At 37.1% G+C, this 18076-nt stretch overlaps 1 protein-coding gene across 1 annotated transcript; it reads left to right on the plus strand.

Annotated features, from left to right (window-relative positions):
- Positions 1-715: 715 nt before the first annotated feature.
- ZBTB26 (zinc finger and BTB domain containing 26) lies at positions 716-17916 on the plus strand. Its single transcript, XM_074211631.1, has 2 exons — positions 716-788; positions 9940-17916. Exon 2 carries the CDS (start codon positions 9950-9952, stop codon positions 11273-11275), a length of 1326 nt encoding a protein of 441 aa, XP_074067732.1. The 5' UTR covers positions 716-788; positions 9940-9949; the 3' UTR covers positions 11276-17916.
- Positions 17917-18076: the final 160 nt, after the last annotated feature.

Genomic DNA, 18076 nt, shown 5'->3' on the forward strand with positions numbered 1-18076 from the left:
TTTAGCTACACAAGTAGCAACAATGAAATTGTCACAAGTAACAAATCTTTTGACTAAAAATCCACCATTATTTCTGATATCCTGAGGCGGGTACCAATTGCTGGAAGGTGGCGCAGTCTATGCCTTACTAAAAAGCCCAGGCTATGGGCCCGGAAAGGAATCTTAAAATAAGAGGTGGACAGGAGAGTGAAGGGGGCACGGTTCAAAATAGATGCTCAGCTGCACCATGGGGGGGGGGGGGAGGATTGATTTGCTCTACCGAGCTTAGCCAGACTCAACATGCCTTTTTACGAAGCAAACAAACAATCAGGACAAAAGAGTGGTGCCCATAATTCTGGGGCACAGAAGAATACTGGATACAAGAAAGCTTAGGCTGAGGCTGGGTTGGAGGAGGGAGGAGAAATGTAAAGTGGAAGGGTTAAAGAGCAGAAGATGGAAATGACTTCCAGCCCGTCCGGGAGAAGAGTGCCTTGCTCACTCCTCAGGCCCTAGGGTGAGGAGACCTACATCAGGAGGGGAAAAGAACGGGTTAAGAAGGCCAGCTTGCAAAGTCTTTTTTCCGAGCCGCACTTCAGTGCCGAGATGTTGATTGGCTGGAGATACGAAGAAATCCGTCACGAAACCCCGGAAGCATTCTTGGAAGTTCAAAGGCTTCCCTTCCGCTTCCGGTCCCTGTCCCCTCCCCCCCTTTGGCCGCAGTCCCCTCCCCCTCCCTTTTCCCCCCCGGAGCCCCCGAGGGGCCGGAGCTCCAGGCTGTGCGGGATCCCAGCCTCGGCCACTCTCGGTTGGTAAGTGCGGGACTGGGCGGGGGGGGCGGGGATGTGGGGCGGGGCCTGCGGTGGGGCGGGGCCGAAGGGTCCCTATTTGGCCGCCTCGGCCGCTTCCTTCCCGGGAAGTCCCTGGGTGGGCTTCGGGGCAGGGGACCGGGCGGGGCGGAGGGCCCGGGACGGAGCGGCTGCGGCGGGCCCCGAGGGTCGGACGCCGCGGCTGCCGCCTTCCCGCGCGGCCCCGCCTCCCAGGCGCCTCTCTCTGTCCAGGTACTTCCTCCTCTTTAACTCTGGGTGAATGGCAGCGTAGTGCTCCCTGGAGTCCGATGGCCGGGAGGCGGCGGGGGCTGCGCGCCGCCCAGGCGGGTGCCCGGGGCCCGGCCCGCCGGCCGCCGCTCTCCGCGCCGCAGCCGCCGGCAGCCTCCTTCCAGCCGCTTCAGACACCCGTCCGGCGTTCCGGCGAGGTACCGCCCCCTCTCCCCCGCCCTCCCTCCGCCCTCCCCGTTCCATCTCTGGGAGCAAATCAAGCCACAGCCCTCGGCTTCGGCAGGTGACGAAGGTGGCGAGTAGCGGCGCTGGTCGGGAGCATCCCTGGCACTAGAGACGTTACAAGCCGAGGGCAAGTAGAGGCCCTGGAAGAAGTCACTTGTCCTGGGTCTTAGGCACCGGGATGTGAAGAGTCTTTCTCGGCTGGCCGCGGCGGCGGCGGCAGTGGTGGGCCGGGGTGACATAGTTTTCATCCCGGGAAGGTGTAAAAACCTTTTCCCTGAAGTGGGAAAAGCCATCTATTAAGTATTAATATTCCTTATGTCTTCTTGTGTTTGCAATCGGCTGAGGTTTTCTTAAGGAGGAAGATCATATACGAATGCCCATCACATTCATTCTGACACGAACTCTGAAATACAGATACAGTAGCATCAAAAGTTTTGAGGGTGGAGAATGGTCCTTTGTTACATTGAGGAAAAGGTATCATTCATCCGTTATTATTTAGCAACGCTAGTCAAATTGTCTTTCAGAGATCCACCGATTTTTCATTTCTTACTTTACGATCAGATATTTAGAAGTTTTCATAAAGTTTTTGAGTAGATGCATCTTATGGATAGGACATTTTTTATTTTTTAGGAAGAGGAATTCTTAATGTACAAATGATTCTGTAACAGCCAATTTCCAGCAGAGGGACATATAAAAGGGAGTATTTGTTTAGGTGAGAATCAATTGTGGAAAGGCTATTGGGCATAATCATAACAGAGTTGTTAGAACTAAGACATAAATAGTCGGTTCAATGGATTGTATATTGGATTTGGAGGCAGAAGAGCTGGGTTTGAAAGCCTGCCTGCTCTGTCACTGATTGTGTGACCTTGGGAAACACTCTTAATAACCTCAGTTTCCTCATATGTAAAATGATGTGGTTTCACAGATAAGTGAAGGTTGAAGGAAAAAGGATGAGGTTTGAAAAAACAAGCTAGGAAGACAATCTTTTATTTCATAAAGAAAGATTTTTCAGTATTGTTGGTGATAAAGATAAGAATCATAAAATTATAGTGCCTGATAGAATAACCTGAAGTGGACAGTATTTCTATAATAATGATATTTAAGAAAACAAGACATTTCAAGCTTAAAGGAAGTCATATAGTTCAGTGGAAATTGGAATGAGTCAAAAGAGTCTGAGGTTTTAGTGCCAGTGTTTGTTAAAAACACCCATGTGACTTAGGAAAAGGCACTTAGCTTTTTTGAGATTCCATTTTCCTCATCTGCAAAATGCATTTCATACCTCAGAGTTGTTCTAGTAAACAGGTAAAATACTACACAGGGAAATTACTTTGAAATCTGTTAAACGCAATATATGTTTAAGCTATTTTGTATGTTATTACCTAATGGGAACTGTAATATTTAAAATTTTATGATTTGGAAGGAAATTAGTCCAAGCACCTTCTTTTTCAGATGATGAAAGTAAAGAACAAAGCCATGAAGTGACATAGCTAGTTCCAATTTAAGATTTGAATTCCAAGACCAGTGAATCCAAATCTGTTGCTTTTTCTACCAAGTTTCCTGTTGGGAAAATAGACTTTGATTTATCAATCAGTCAGCAATTATTGAACCTCCTCCTCTTTTTTAAAAGATGTCTGCTTTGTGAGGAATACAGTAGTAGTTTAAGAAAATAGACTTTCATGGCATTTACTGATTGTTTCAGAAATGAATGCTCTGGACTTTTTTGCTTATCTTTATTACTTAATAGAAGGTCAAGAGCCAAATCACATATTTTTGGATATTGGATTTAAAATATATTTTTGTGGGGGCAGCTAGGTGGCACAGTGGATAAAGCACCGGCCCTGGAGTCAGGAGTACCTGGGTTCAAATCCAGTCTCAGACACTTACTAATTACCTAGCTGTGTGGCCTTGGGCAAGCCACTTCACCCTGTTTGCCCTGCCAAAAAAAAAAAATTTTTAAAATATATTTTTGTAATGGAGAAGACATTTGGTGGCAGAGAGAGTTTGGAAAATCATTTAAGGAAATTATTTTAGTTTTAGTCACATATGAAATTTATCTCTAATATCACTGCAAAATCTAAATGTTAAGGACATAGCAAGGTTGCTCTTTTGTGAGTTACATCTCTGTCCTATCATCTGCATTGGTGTTTAAGCCACTCTATTGCTGTCTTTTAACCAGTGACCTAGAAAAAGAAAGCGATCTACATTCCCTTCTTCCAATTCCACTCTACCCTTTCCTTTCAATTGGAATAAACCTTTCTGAAAATAATCTTTCCCTTTTCCAGAGAACTAATTGGTACCATGTCTATTAAAATTCCACCATTTTCTATCAAACCATCTGTTGCTTTAGCTGACCATAAAGTTCTGGCCTTTGGACATTATTATTACTTCATGTTGGGAATTGGAAAATTAGCGGACTTTAAATGGATATTGTCTTTATGTGCAAAATGCTAGTCTAACATATGGTAGAGAAGCCTTTCCAGCCTTTATGATGGGCACTTTTGTCCTTTCTTGAGCATATGTTTTGTTTGCCTGCAGGCCAGCATTCTGTTTTTCACAGAAAACAATGAAGCAGTTATGTACTTTACACCCCTCTCTTCTGGGGAATCAAATGAGCTGAAGAAAAAGAAGTCTTCAACTAGGAGTCAGACTCGGTTTCTCATCCCAGCTTGGTCACTGATTATGTTCTTGAATAAAATACATAGCCATCCTTGATCTTATCTCCTTCCCTCTCCCTCCCTCCAACCCCCTTCCCCCAACACAAAACCAGCTATGAGGTAAGTTGGAGAAGATTAGCTTTAAGGTTCCTTCCAATTCTAAAGGCAGGTCATTTAAATCCAAATTTTATGTCATTCCCACTATATCATAGTATCTAAAATACTTGTTATATTGATGGATTGTAACCTTTAGTAAGATAGTCTTCCTATGGCTGACTGGCAAGGAATAAACCTTTTCTGAACTTTTCTGAAGTTATTCTTAGGCTACAGATAGTTACTGAGAACTGTCACTTTGGTCTCCATTGCTCTATAGCCTTTGAAAACTCAATGCCAGTTGCACATCACAATGAATTGTTGGAGGCCTTCCTTGAAAATATTAGCTATATGGGGTGGCTAGGTGGCACAGTGGATAAAGCACTGGCCCTGGAGTCTGGAGTACCTAGGTTCAAATCCAGTCTCAGACACTTAATAATTACCTAGCTGTGTGGCCTTGGGCAAGCCACTTAATCCCATTTGCCTTGCAAAAACCTAAAAAAAAAATTAGCTATATGATAATGGTTGAAATGAATTGAATAAGGTAATATAATAATGCCTCTAGTTAAAGAGATGACAGACATATGTGCACAATATAACATAGAAACAAAAGTGCAAATATTATCTCAAATATCCTATCTTGCTTTCTAGTTCATCAACTTCCCAGACTCCAGTAAACTGTACCATCACTCTACCCTAGCCACACATAAGGGTGACCATATCATTGTTCTTAACAAAGATCACATCTTTACAATTTAGAACTTTAAAATTCTTTTATCTAAACATCTGTCCTAAAATTTCTTCCTGTTCCTTACTACTTCTATTTTTGTCGCTATCCTCATTGCAACCTCTAAACATTCCAACTATCCTTACTTTCTAGGCAGTCATCCCTGCTCTGGCTTCACTTTCTTCCCTTCACAGTCTTGACTCCTGTATTTAGTAGTTTATTATTATTTATGTTTAAATTCTCCTGTCCAATCACTGCCTTTCTAAACTCCAACCTTTGTGTTACTTCCATCATCTGTCTTTCTAACTTACATACTGTTGCTGAATGATTGTAGAGAAAATCACAATTGTATTGATTTCATTCCAACTTTAATATTATATACTTTATTGCTTTACTTTTAATTGTTTATCCTATTCCCCACTGAGTCTGTTTTAATTCTCTTCCTCAAGTCATATCTGACAAAATAATATATCATTACATTCATATAATTATAATTATATATACTATATATAATTATTATATTATAATTTGTTTAGCTGTTCCCTAATTGACAGGCATTTTCATCTTGCTCTGCCCCTGCCCCCAGTTTCTGGTTCTTTCCTACAATAAAAAGTGCTTCTATAAGTATTTGGGTACATGAATTTTTCCTTCTTTCTTTGATGTCTTTGGCGTGTAAGTCTAGTAGTAATTTTGTAGAATCAGAATGGATAGAGCATTAGTGACTGTTACCAATTGCTTTCCAGAATGATAACAAATTCATAGCTCCACCAATAGGGTATTTGTGTCTACCCTCCCACAATTCCACACAGTTACTTTCTTTTTTTTTGTTATCTTTACCAGTCTGCTAAATATAAGATAAAAATCTCAGAGTTGTTTTAATTTTCTATTTCTATTATTTTTAGTAATTTGGAGTTTTTTTACATGGCCATTGATAGCTTGGATTTCTTACTTGGATAATTTCTTTCTTCATATTCTTTGACATTTTAGCTTTTGAAGAATAGTTCTTGTTCCCATATATTCTTTAAAAGCTAAAATGTCAAAGAATATGAATCAATTTTTTATATATCTTGGACTTTAGAGTAACTTGCTCTAAAGATTTTTCCCCCAGTTGACTCTTTCTCTTCTAATTTTTTTTTTTTGGCGAGGCAATGGGGTTAAGTGACTTGCCCAAGGTCACATAGCTAGGTAATTAATTATTCCATGTCTGAGATTGAATTTGATTGCAGGTCCTCCTGACTCCAGGGCCAGTGCTATATCTACTTCGACACCTAGTTGCCCCCCCTTCTAATTTAATGGCATTAATTTTGTTGTGTAGAAGCTTTTCAAATTTGTGTAATCAAAATTTTTAATTTATCTTCTATAATCTTCTGTCCTTGTTTAATTTGGAAAACTTTTTCATCTGTAACTGTGAAAGATAGCTTCTTTATATCTCTAATTTGTTTTTGACTTTTTAAAGTTTTGTAGCATTTTCATTTTCATTTCATTTCATATATTCATTTTCATAATGATATATGATGAGATGCTGGTTTGAATCTAATTTCCCAGTGATTTCTTAATCATAAAATCTGAGGGGCATTTCTCATTCCTCATCCCTCTTGACCTTATTATAGTGTTTGACACAGCTTTTCTTCCTGGGTCTTAATGGCACAGCTCTCTCTTGGAGCATGTATTTATTTAATTGTTTCTACTGAGCCTCCTTTGTTGACTGATGATGACTGCAAATCATTCTTTTTCAAGATTATATATCCCAGGGTTGGCTAGGTGGTGCAGTGGATAAAGCACTGGCCCTGGAGTCAGGAGTACCTGGGTTCAAATGTGGTCTCAAACACTTAATAATTACCTAGCTGTGTGGCCTTGGGCAAGCCACTTAATCCCATTTGCCTTGCAAAAAAACCTAAAAAAAAAAAAAGATTATATATCCCAGGGCTTTGACATAGCCTTCTTCTCTATTCCTTTTCTCAGTAATCTCATCATGCTCCCTTAAACAGAAAATCCCAAGATCTATGTATTCCATAATTTTTTTCTTTAAGTCTATCCCCACAGGTAGTTTGATATCTTCAAGTAAGTATCAATTAATTATAACAGAGTTTGTCTTAAATAGAAATCATTATTTGACACCACTCTCCTCCTATATACTTCTTCAACCTTCCTTTCCTTTTATTTTCCAATTTCATTTCAGGATACCACCACCCTTCCAGTCTTCCTGGAGGTAGTATTCCTTCCAGTTAATTTTTAAGAACTTATTAGGAACACATTCACAAATTTGGACTTAATGCCATCCCTATGATAGTTCTTGCACTTGTTCCTTTCCCTCTGCTTCACCCCTTGCCGGGATTTTGTAATGCAGTCATAATTGGTCTCCCAGATTACAGTCTCCCTCTTTTCTAAATCCTCTACAGAGATGACAATGTGATATTCCTAAAAGACAGTTCTGACAGTTTAATTTCTCAACTCAGGAAGCTGCAGTGGTACCACCTTGCCTTTAAGAGCTGTTTTATTTGGCTTATAGACCCTTCACAATTGGGCAGCAATCCACCTTTCCTGGCTTAATGCCTGTTACTTTCCCACTTCTACTCGATATTCTGATCTGTCTGACCTACATGGTAATCTCCAGACACAACACTGAATCTCCTGTCTCTGTGCCTTGTGCATGGATAGTTATTACACCTGGAGTGCAATACCAATTCACCTTCCTTCAGAGATCAATTCAAGTATGATCTTCTATTAGAAGCAAATTTTGATCTCCATTTGTAAGAGTTCTTCCCCTGGAAGTTATTTTGTATCTGTTTTGTATTTGTGTATGTTTTTCCAAGGCCCACTCTTCTCCCATGGAACCTAACCTTTGAAGGCAGGGGCTTTTTTTTTTATTTTTCCTTTGTATTTCCAGTTTTTAGCTCAATGCTCAGCACACAAAAGTCATTTTATAAAATCATGTAGAATGAATGAATTAATGAATTAGATTTAATGTCTTTTTTTACTTGAAATACCTGGGGAAGCTTCCCTGAACAGGCTGATATGTAATACATAAATGTGAAATGAAGCCTCACCAAAATTATAGCCCTTTGGGGGGAGTATTTGAGATAAATCACATTTGTTAGGTTTTTTTTTTTGGTTAGTTTTGCAATAAAAGTACACTTTTGATTTATTTATGTATTTAAAGTTTGGGGCTTTTTTACATGATAATCTATCTTCTCTCAACACATCATTATCTCTCCCCCTATATTGAGAAAGTAAGGAAAACAAATCTTTTATTACAAACACAAACAAGCAGATTTCTTCATTGACTGTGTTAGAAAACAATGTACATCTGTGAGTCCATCATCTCTCTTTTGGGAGATGGCCTGTTTCTTCCTCATCAGTCCTCAGAAATTGATTTCTCAAGACTTTGTCTTTACAACATTCAGATTGCTTTTAAGAAGATAATTTTCAGAAAACCAATAAATATAAACCAAAGAATAATTGCCTGTTAGTAATCTTAAACTATCAGAAGAAGATGTAACCTATAAGTCTAGTTCTCAATAGTGTTCATACTACAATATTTGAATGATTTGCTATGGTTAACTTTCCCAGATGATTCCATGGAGGGAAATATTTGTCTGAGCTAGACAATTCTAAGAGATAATGCAGTCAGGAAGAAGTATATTTCCAAAAGAAGTGCTAGCTTGGTTTTTGATATTCAAAATTACTGTAAATTTATAACTTTTGGTGCTTTATTAAGCTGTTAAATGTTTCCTATATATAATATATGTATTTAATAAATGAAATATTTAAAACTTAAAAATAGACCACAGAAATGATTTCATCTTTCTTGTTTTTGGATTTTTTTCTTCCTATGAGTTGTCATCAACTATCTTAATAGAATTGAGATTTTGTAAAGGGTTCTTTTTTGCTATAAATGCTTTATTTTCTCTTCCATTCCATTGATATCTGACCCCTTTTGATATCTGAACTGAGTATTTACTTATACTGATTACAAGGTACTGTATGAGCTCTCATAAAGCCTCTTTAGGGGCAGCTAGGTGGCACATTGGATAAAGCACCAGCCCTGGAGTCAGGAGTACCTGGGTTCAAATCCAGTCTCAGACACTTAATAATTACCTAGCTGTGTGGCCTTGGGCAAGCCACTTAACCCCATTTGCCTTGTAAAAACCTAAAAAAAAATAATAATAAAGCCTCTTTAAATTTGCATATATGTTATATACATGGTATGCCAAAAGCCTCAGTGGAGTTTTAAACTTTTAAAAACAAACTTTTAACTGGCCAAACTGGCCAACTTGCTATTCTTTCTGCACCACAAAGAACTGATATTAAAAGCTTTAAAATCCTCAAAAGACTTTTTGAGACATCCATATATAGGCTCTGTCTCTACCTTTCCTACAACTCCAACCTCACTTTCTCTGTTACTGTAATTACTATTTTCCTAGAAACCCTTTAATTCATTTTTAACTTTTTTTAAATGTTTCCTTTTATATTTCTGCCATATTGTCATCTGTCTAGGAATAGGGCAGTCAAGTTGTTTGCATTATTTTAGGAAGTAAATCAATAAGATTTTTCTTTTTCTTCCTAAGAGAAGTGAGCAGCTTTTCAAGTGCTTGACCTTCCTTGGAGAAAACATGAGGGGCTTCTAGATGGCATAGGGGATAACACTGGCCCTGGAGTCAGGAAGACCTGAGTACAAATCCAACCTCAAAGGCTTAGTAATTAGCTATCTGTGTGACCTTGGGCAAGTCACTTAATCCTAGTTCCTTGCAAAAATAAAAAAAAAGAAAAGAAAACATAACTTTGAGCTTTAGTTCTTAGTTCTAAGTAAAATCTAACTCAGTAGATAACTCATCCCAACTTATTTAGGTTCATTCCAATTTGTTTTTAATCTGATCAAATTTTTATTTGGAAAGACTAAAAACGTCTTTGAATAACAAATGATATGTATCATTAAGTGTTGACAAAAGAGAAGCATTGAGCTGTTTGTTTATTTACTCCTAAGTACATTTGATACTGTTGATGAGGAATAATTTTTCATTTGTCTTGGAAAGCTATAGTCTTTCCAGGAACATTTCATTAAAAGCAAATAGGTAATTTTCATATATATATATATATATATATATATATATATATATATATATATATATTGCAAATGAAGCCCAGGTTTCTTACATTTTTTACTTTTTTTCCCCTATCTCAACATCTCTACATTTCCGCCCTTTAGGTCTGCCACAATGTCTGAAAGATCAGATCTCCTTCGCTTCAAGTTTGAAAATTATGGAGATTCAATGTTACAAAAAATGAACAAGTTAAGAGAAGAAAATAAGTTTTGTGACGTCGCAGTTCACATAGATGATATTGAGGTTCAGGGACATAAAATTGTGTTTGCTGCAGGCTCACCCTTCTTAAGAGACCAGTTTTTACTGAATGATTCCAGAGAAATAAAGATTTCCATATTGCAGAGTTCAGAAGTGGGGAGACAATTGCTGCTATCCTGTTATAGTGGCATTCTGGAATTTCCTGAGATGGAACTGGTAAATTATTTGACAGCTGCAAGCTTTCTTCAGATGAGCCACATTGTAGAACGATGCACACAGGCCCTTTGGAAGTTTATAAAGCCCAAGCAGCCCTTGGAGGGCAAAGAGGAATGTGAACAGCAGAGTGATTCTTCAGACTCAAAAGAACAGCAGGTAGATGACAGAGACTCACAAGAGCAGGACTCCCCCTGTATTCAGCCCTCTGAGGATAGTATGGACATGGAGGACAGTGACATTCAGATTGTTAAAGTAGAATCAATTGGGGAGGTTTCAGAAGTTAGGAGTAAAAAAGATCAAAATCAGTTTATTTCTTCTGAACCAACTGCTTTACATTCCTCAGAACCTCAGCACTTCTTAATTAATTCAACTGTGGAAAACAGAGTAAATGAAATTGAACAAAACCATCTCCACAATTATGCCCTTTCTTATGCAGGTAGTGATAACATCATTATGGCCTCTAAAGACTTGTTTGGTCCTAATAACCGTGGCGTAGACAAAGGCCTTCAGTGGCATCATCAGTGCCCAAAGTGTACCAGGGTGTTCCGTCATCTAGAGAACTATGCCAACCACTTAAAAATGCATAAACTCTTTATGTGTTTACTCTGCGGAAAGACTTTCACTCAGAAAGGCAACCTCCACCGACATATGCGAGTACATGCAGGCATCAAACCTTTCCAGTGTAAAATCTGTGGGAAAACCTTCTCTCAGAAGTGCTCCTTACAGGATCACCTTAACCTTCATAGTGGAGATAAGCCGCATAAATGTAACTATTGCGACATGGTTTTTGCACATAAACCAGTTTTGAGGAAACACCTGAAGCAGTTGCATGGTAAAAACAGCTTTGATAATGCTAATGAAAGAAATGTGCAAGACCTCACAGTGGATTTTGATTCTTTTGCTTGTACAACAGTCACAGAAACTAAAGGGTGCCAGCAGCCACCTGATGCATCCCAGGTATTAGATGCAGGTAAACTGGCCCAAGCGGTACTGACTATAAGGAGCGATGGTACCTGTGTTAATTAAGTAGTATTTTACACATAACAAATTGTTGATCAAGAGAGCAGGAAGAACAGTTTATAACATGGGGGGTGAAGGTGCGGAGAATTTTGGTTAATTTAACCGATGTGTACAGTTAAGGCTCAATGAAAGCACCTGTTAAGTTTCTGCTTCAAGGTGTTTTTACTACCTTTTCACCTTGTTTTTGGTGATGAATTTTCTTCCCATAAGTATCTCTTTTTCTTTCTTGAGAATTACTATACTGTGGGTCAATCACATTGACTCATGACTCTGGCTGATCCCCTTTTTGGGTTTTTTGTGGGGCATGGTAACAACAAATTAACCTCAACTACTTTCCATCATAGATGCTATGTTAGGAAGAAATGAAAAACACTGTAAATTGCTAACAAAAGTGAGCTGAGATTTTTAAAAGACAACTGATGTTAAATTCTTTTTACCTTTGACCTCAGATAGAATGAACCACTGGTTGCTCATTGGTTAAATTCATTTATTTTTGTTAAACATCTTATTTCTTCCAGAAATTTCATTTGAGTTCATCTTGAAGTTGTTTACATGAAGTATATTTAGTTCATTTTACATATTTTAAACAGTATTAATAATTTGATTTCCATTCACATGGATCAGGTAAACACTTTGCTATTTTCAGCCACACCTGCCCACTCAAGTAGAATTCACCTTTAATAACATTATAGTCACATATAATGACAGCAGTTAAAATCACTGTGTAATGTTTTCACAAAGTGAAAACCTTTGATTTTTGCAATTAGAATATTACATAAAAAGGCCAGTTGCTTCTGAGAACAGTGTTACTTGTCTATTGATTTTTTTTAAAGCCTAGACAAATGGCATACATAATGGATGTGTTGAAGAGTGATGATCTTTTTTTAAAAAAAAAACAAACTAAAAAGGCTACTTGGTAGTTGATTTGTTAGTGAGCCACATTGATAATGAGTTTGATAAGAAAAGTACATTGTCCAATACTTTGTAGAGCATATTCTGAAAACTGTAATTGCACTTTTCTTGAGTTACAATGTACTTCCACACCTAAAACAACTGAAAAAATACCTAATGGATCACAAGAGGCACATATTATAATCAGGTATTTCTTTTAATGATGTCCAAACATAGCTCCATATCTGAAACAGACCCATTAGTACCAAATCAATCCACCTGTATAGTTTTTTTTCTTTGCCTCTTGAATAATATTTTGGAGTTTTAACTGTTATATGACATCAGAGTTAGATTTAGATAGTCGTAGGATCATAGAATGTTAGAGCTGAAAGGGACCTTAGAGATCAACTAGTTTAATTCCTTATTATAGATGAGAAAACTGATTTCAAGGACGGGAAATGATTTATCTATTATCATTTTAAAACAGAACTTTTATTCCACATGTTCCTCAAGGATTAATTAAAAACTAAACTGTTTGATATTAAGATAAAGCATGACATGCTAACTGAAGGTTTTGGTTCCTCTTTAAGTCACTACTAGGTTTTAGGCAAAGAAACAGCCAGTGTTTACTAGCTAGAGATTCCTGGTTGAAAAGGAGTGGTTTGAACAATATTCTGCTCTTAAAAACAAGTGAGATCAGTTTACTTAGTGGCCATAGACTTGTTTGCTGTATTGCTCCTCCCTTTGGCAAGTATAAGAATACGGGGTGGGAGAGAGTCAAATAGAAAGTAAGCCCAAAGCCTATATCTGAATTAGATTGTGTTAAGTTCCATCAAGTTTAAAAAGTATTTTATCTTTTTGAGTGCATGTAAAGAAACTTACTGGTTTGAGGGAATTCATGTGGTTGGTATGTTGGATGATGTTTTTGTGAATCTAATTGGAAGCATTTTATTGATCAATATTGTTTAAAAACTTCTTTCCCATGCTATTTGCTAAACAACTAATGCAAAATGTGTTTAAGGGTAGAGCCAGTAAGCGCTTAAACCTGTTAATATAATAAGTAGATTGTGATATAGCTGCTCCCTGACACTACCTAATTTACAAAGTCTAACTGAAGGTACTGGTGCTATGCAACAATGAGAAGTTAAAACAAGACATTTAAACTATTTTGTTTTAGGTTTGCTTTGAGCATCATTTAACTACAGAAAAATTACATGGCAAAGTCAAGAGACAATTCATTAACTGAAAGCTGTGCTGTCATTCTTAGAGATAGCTTTTTCTTATTAGTTTGACTAAATAGGCAAGAGTTCAAAGTTACATATAGCACTTTTATTGAGGACTAGACTTTCTGGGTTTATTAGGGCTTGTCCAGCCCCCTCATTTTTCAGAGAACTAAACAGAGGCTCAGAAAGTTAACTTGCCAGTATCATTTGGCTGGTTGGTGGCAGAACTGGGACTATCCAGGGTCTCAAAGTTTCTTATTTGCAGACTTAGTGACAGGTACTAAAATCCATGTCTTGACTCCTACCCAGGCCAGTTTCTTTTTTTTCTGTGATACCACAGCTGCCTAATGTGGTCTCTGACTTAACAAGGAATAATGAAGAAAACTACCTTGGATTATTAAGAGCACTTAACTATAAATATCCTGACACTTTGGTTTTATTTACCATCATTATTTCCTCTTAGCCCTTCTCTGCAAATATAAATCATTAAAGTGACTGAATTCTCCTCCAGTTTTTAGCTGGAGAGGGAGCCCCTTTCATTTCAGTGAGATTTTCTTAATGAAATTCATTGAAGCTTATTAAATTTGCTATTTTAACTTGAACTTGATTTTTTCCCACATATGTAGGTTTCCTAGCTTGTATTGAAATTTGACCAGACTACTGAATGACATAGAAAACATTTTAAATTCTTGTGGTAGAATGACTTTAAAATTTTTTATTTACTCGACATTAGAATTTTACAGATCTTAGATGTTGTAACCCCATAAAGCACAAAAAGGAAGAAGGAATTCTGTTAAGTTTAACACTACAGTTTAAAAATTAAAAAACTTAAAACCTCAAGCACTTAGTTGAAGTGACTAACATCTAGAAAGGTAAATCAGATACAGATTTAATTCCTTTAAATTTTTTTCATTAAAAGCCGTATAAATAGGGCATTCCTTTGAGACCAGTTTCACTTTTTCAATACTGTCAACTATATAGCAAAGTATCTTCTTCCATTGTCTACTTTCAGCTAATGAACAGCTGTCCTAAACTTGTTGTATGTTACACATACTGACTATAAACTACCTCTTCACCTATTATGAGGAAGTTTCCTTAATAAAAGTGTGACAACTAAAACCCTGGTGTCCATGGCTTGCTTCATTCTCCCTATTTCTTCTGAGATCCTTGAGTGCCAGTGAAGGTAAGTTATTTATAGGATGGTGTCACTTTTAGGATACAATCTAAGATATTCACTTACTAGAAAAGTTACCAAGTTACTAGTCCAAATTATTTCAAAGTTGCATATAGTTTGGAGGTTAGTTATAGATTATAAAATAGCTATTGTTCTTATTGGCTAAATAAGGGAGCTAATTGTGAATTAAAAGTCTAAATTTAAGTTCACCATTAACACTTAGGAAATAATTTAAAAGATCCAGAATTGCATTGGAATAGGTAGTATTCTTCCTCTGGGATTCTTTTGAAGATAGTCTTGATAACTTGCCTTTTTTTTAATTGAATCTCTTATTTGGTGGCTAATTCATTGATGCTGATGATCTATTTACACTCTATTCTGTTTGATAGGCCAGCCAAAGCATAATCTCTTGGCATAATCTTTGATCACCTAGGATTCCTATCCGATCAGTAATGATGAATGATGGCACAGCCAAAGAGACAATATTATTATGAATTAAAGGTTACTGAGATGAAGGTGTTAATTACCAAATTGGAGAATAGGAAATAATATAAAACACCTGTTATACTTAGTTTTCTGTCTGGAGAATTCCAGAGGTGAAAAGATACCACTCTACCTCTTTATCTTACATTCTAATATTGACTTATAGTCAATGTAGATATTAACAAATCATGGCATTTAGAAATATCACGGACTTTAGAGATCATCTAGATTCAGGGGTGTCCCAACATCTAACCCAGACATGTGACTTGCAACTAAACCACATTGAAATTTAATTTGAAAATATTTAACAAAAATACAATGAAATAGGTTAAACTACATTTTAAAATCAGTTTGTTACCATCAGGGATTCTTATGTTAGTTCCTCCTGTTTCTGTTTAAAGTTTGATATTACTGATCTAGAACCATTTTAATTAGGAAGGGAAGCTAAGACTAATGCTGTCAGGAAGAAATAAATCATCGAGACTAATTGTCTGGGGAACTGGGGGGGGGGTGTTCGATGATTATATAGTAGGGTGGGTTTGGAACTGTTTGAATCCCTCACCCACTCCTTGCTGATTAATGGGTCCAATGATTTTTTGGATAAATGTCCAGAGGGGGCCGTGACAAAAAATGGGCTGAGAAACCTTTGTTTTAGATCGTTTACCATTTGAATGAATATTAATTGCAGGACTTCAGGTTCCAGATTTGCTTCACAGTGAGCAATGTCTTTATATATTTATAAGAATCATCAAAAGATAGAAGAGTTAAGGATGAATAATGCAAAATCAAGACTTAGTGTTACTTTGTATTTTGTAAATACTTTGTGACCACACCCCATCCTACAGCCACCTATGCCTTTTGGAGTATTCTTAAAAAGCTCATCCAAGGTTCTGATAATAGTAGTCCACAGTAGTTGAGGCCTTACTAATTCAGAGGAAAAACTACCTCAGCCCTGTAATTATTTTTTTTTGTCCCTCAAAGTTGAGTGCTGTTGGAATTGGGAGGAATCATGAGCAAAACAGGATCTCTGACCAGGCTGCATGTGTCTGGAGTCTCTGTCCATCTATCATAAAATCTTTCTTTTTTCTTGACTTGAGCTTCCTTTAGTCCTGTATTTTTTTTTTATTCCACTGATCTTTGTTCCTATTCTATATACTGCTCTTTGGTTACTTCATCATCCTAGATGTATATGGTATAATTGGATATTAGTGGGAGTTGTAGCAATCAGAGTAGCATTCATTGTGTCATCTATTATCTTTTACTGTTGCTTTGTCACTGACTGCCTAACCTTTTCCAATTACAGAGCTCCTTCCATAGGTATTGATAATGTGCTTCATTCTGGTTTCATTTTTTTGTCCTTGCAGTCACCCACAATTTTAAACTTTTTTTTTTTTGCAATTGGGATGTTACATCATTCATAGAAACACAACATCACTAAGAAAGTACTGATTTTAAGTCTTTGTCTAAAGATTGACTTGGAACTGTTGAAAGTCTTGCATATTTTCAGAATGAAATACAACCTATTCTTTTTCCTGTGTATCTGTGATCCCAGCTCATCCGTTTTTATGTTGGGTCTGTCTTAATATGCACGTATGGATATACCAACTCAGTGGCCTACACATCCAACTAATTGCATGTCAGTTATGCCAAAAAGCATTTTTCATGTACTTGTTTTGTTTTGTTATGCCAATTTATTTTATTGATCTTGTTTTAGATGTTGTTGAAGAGGCCTAATAGTATTGTTGGACTTTATAAAGAATCTAGTCTTTTCTGATGAAATAACCTACCCATGTTCACACATGTAGTCAGTGTTATAGCTAGGACTGCAACTGAAGATTTCTAAATTTATCTATTTTGTCTAATTTTATTAACAATTATTTTCTCATATTCCTTCCCCTAATTGGAAAGAATGCTTGTAACAAATAGAAAGCAAAATAACATATTCCCAAAATAGTTATGTTCAAATATGTGTATATATGTATGTGTGTGTGTGTGTGTATATATATATATATGTGCATATATTTATTTCAATACCAACACCTGGAATCCATTCCTCTCTGTCAGGGGGCAGGTTGCATACCTTATTATTGGTCTAAAATTGATGTTGGTCATTGTATTGATCAGTCTTGTCTTACAAAATCATTTGCCTTTAATAATGTTTTATTTTGTAAATTGTTTTTGTTCTGCTAATTTCCATATAAGTCTGACCAGGTTTTTTTTTTTTAAAGATCTCTTTTGTCATTTCTTTTTAGCACTGTGGCATTCTGTTACCCAAATTTGATCAGCTTTTATCCACATGATGGGAACTCCCTCTTTTATAGTTCTTTGAAGCTACTATAAGAGCAGCTATGAATTATTTTGTACATTTAACCTTTCATCATTATTTGATCTCTTTAGAGTATATGATTAGTAGTGGTTATTGGGTCAAAAGGTTTGCAGTATAGTAACTATTAATGTTACAAATCGCTTTTTTCAGAATAGTTGGACTAATTCTTAACCTTATCAAACAGTGCAATAGTGTCTGTTTCTCTCTACACAGCCCCTCCAACATTTGTGTTTTATCCTCGATTAGATTTCTAACTCCCAAGAAAAATGAATGTTGGAATACTGAATGTTATAAATGGGAGGGGCCTCAGGACACAGCATACTAGATGTTATTGGGAGAGGGGGGCTCATTTTCTTCATCTGTAAAGAAAGGCCTTGGATTAATTTCAGATTTTTAAATAAATTCAGGGAAAAGTCTCATTTGAAACTGCTCTTCGGACGAAGAACCTGACAATATATAAGCGCATTTAAACTCCCTCTGCTTAAGTCTGAGGGTAGGGAATAGCGCTCTTCCAGGGACTTAGCAAATAGCTCAAGCAAAGATTCTCAAATTGAGGAAAGGAGAAAGTTGGGCGAGATAAAACGCCCCTTAACTACTTCCGGGGGCTTGCCGGAAGTAAGTCGGGGTCAAACTGTCGCACGCAGGTCAGTCTGGTTCGGGTAGTATGACCGTAGGAATGTGCTTCCGGTTCGCTGCTCAGATCCCAGTCT

This window comes from Macrotis lagotis, chromosome 1 (assembly GCF_037893015.1).
Source record: "Macrotis lagotis isolate mMagLag1 chromosome 1, bilby.v1.9.chrom.fasta, whole genome shotgun sequence".
In the NCBI taxonomy this organism is placed as follows: Eukaryota; Metazoa; Chordata; class Mammalia; order Peramelemorphia; family Peramelidae; genus Macrotis; species Macrotis lagotis.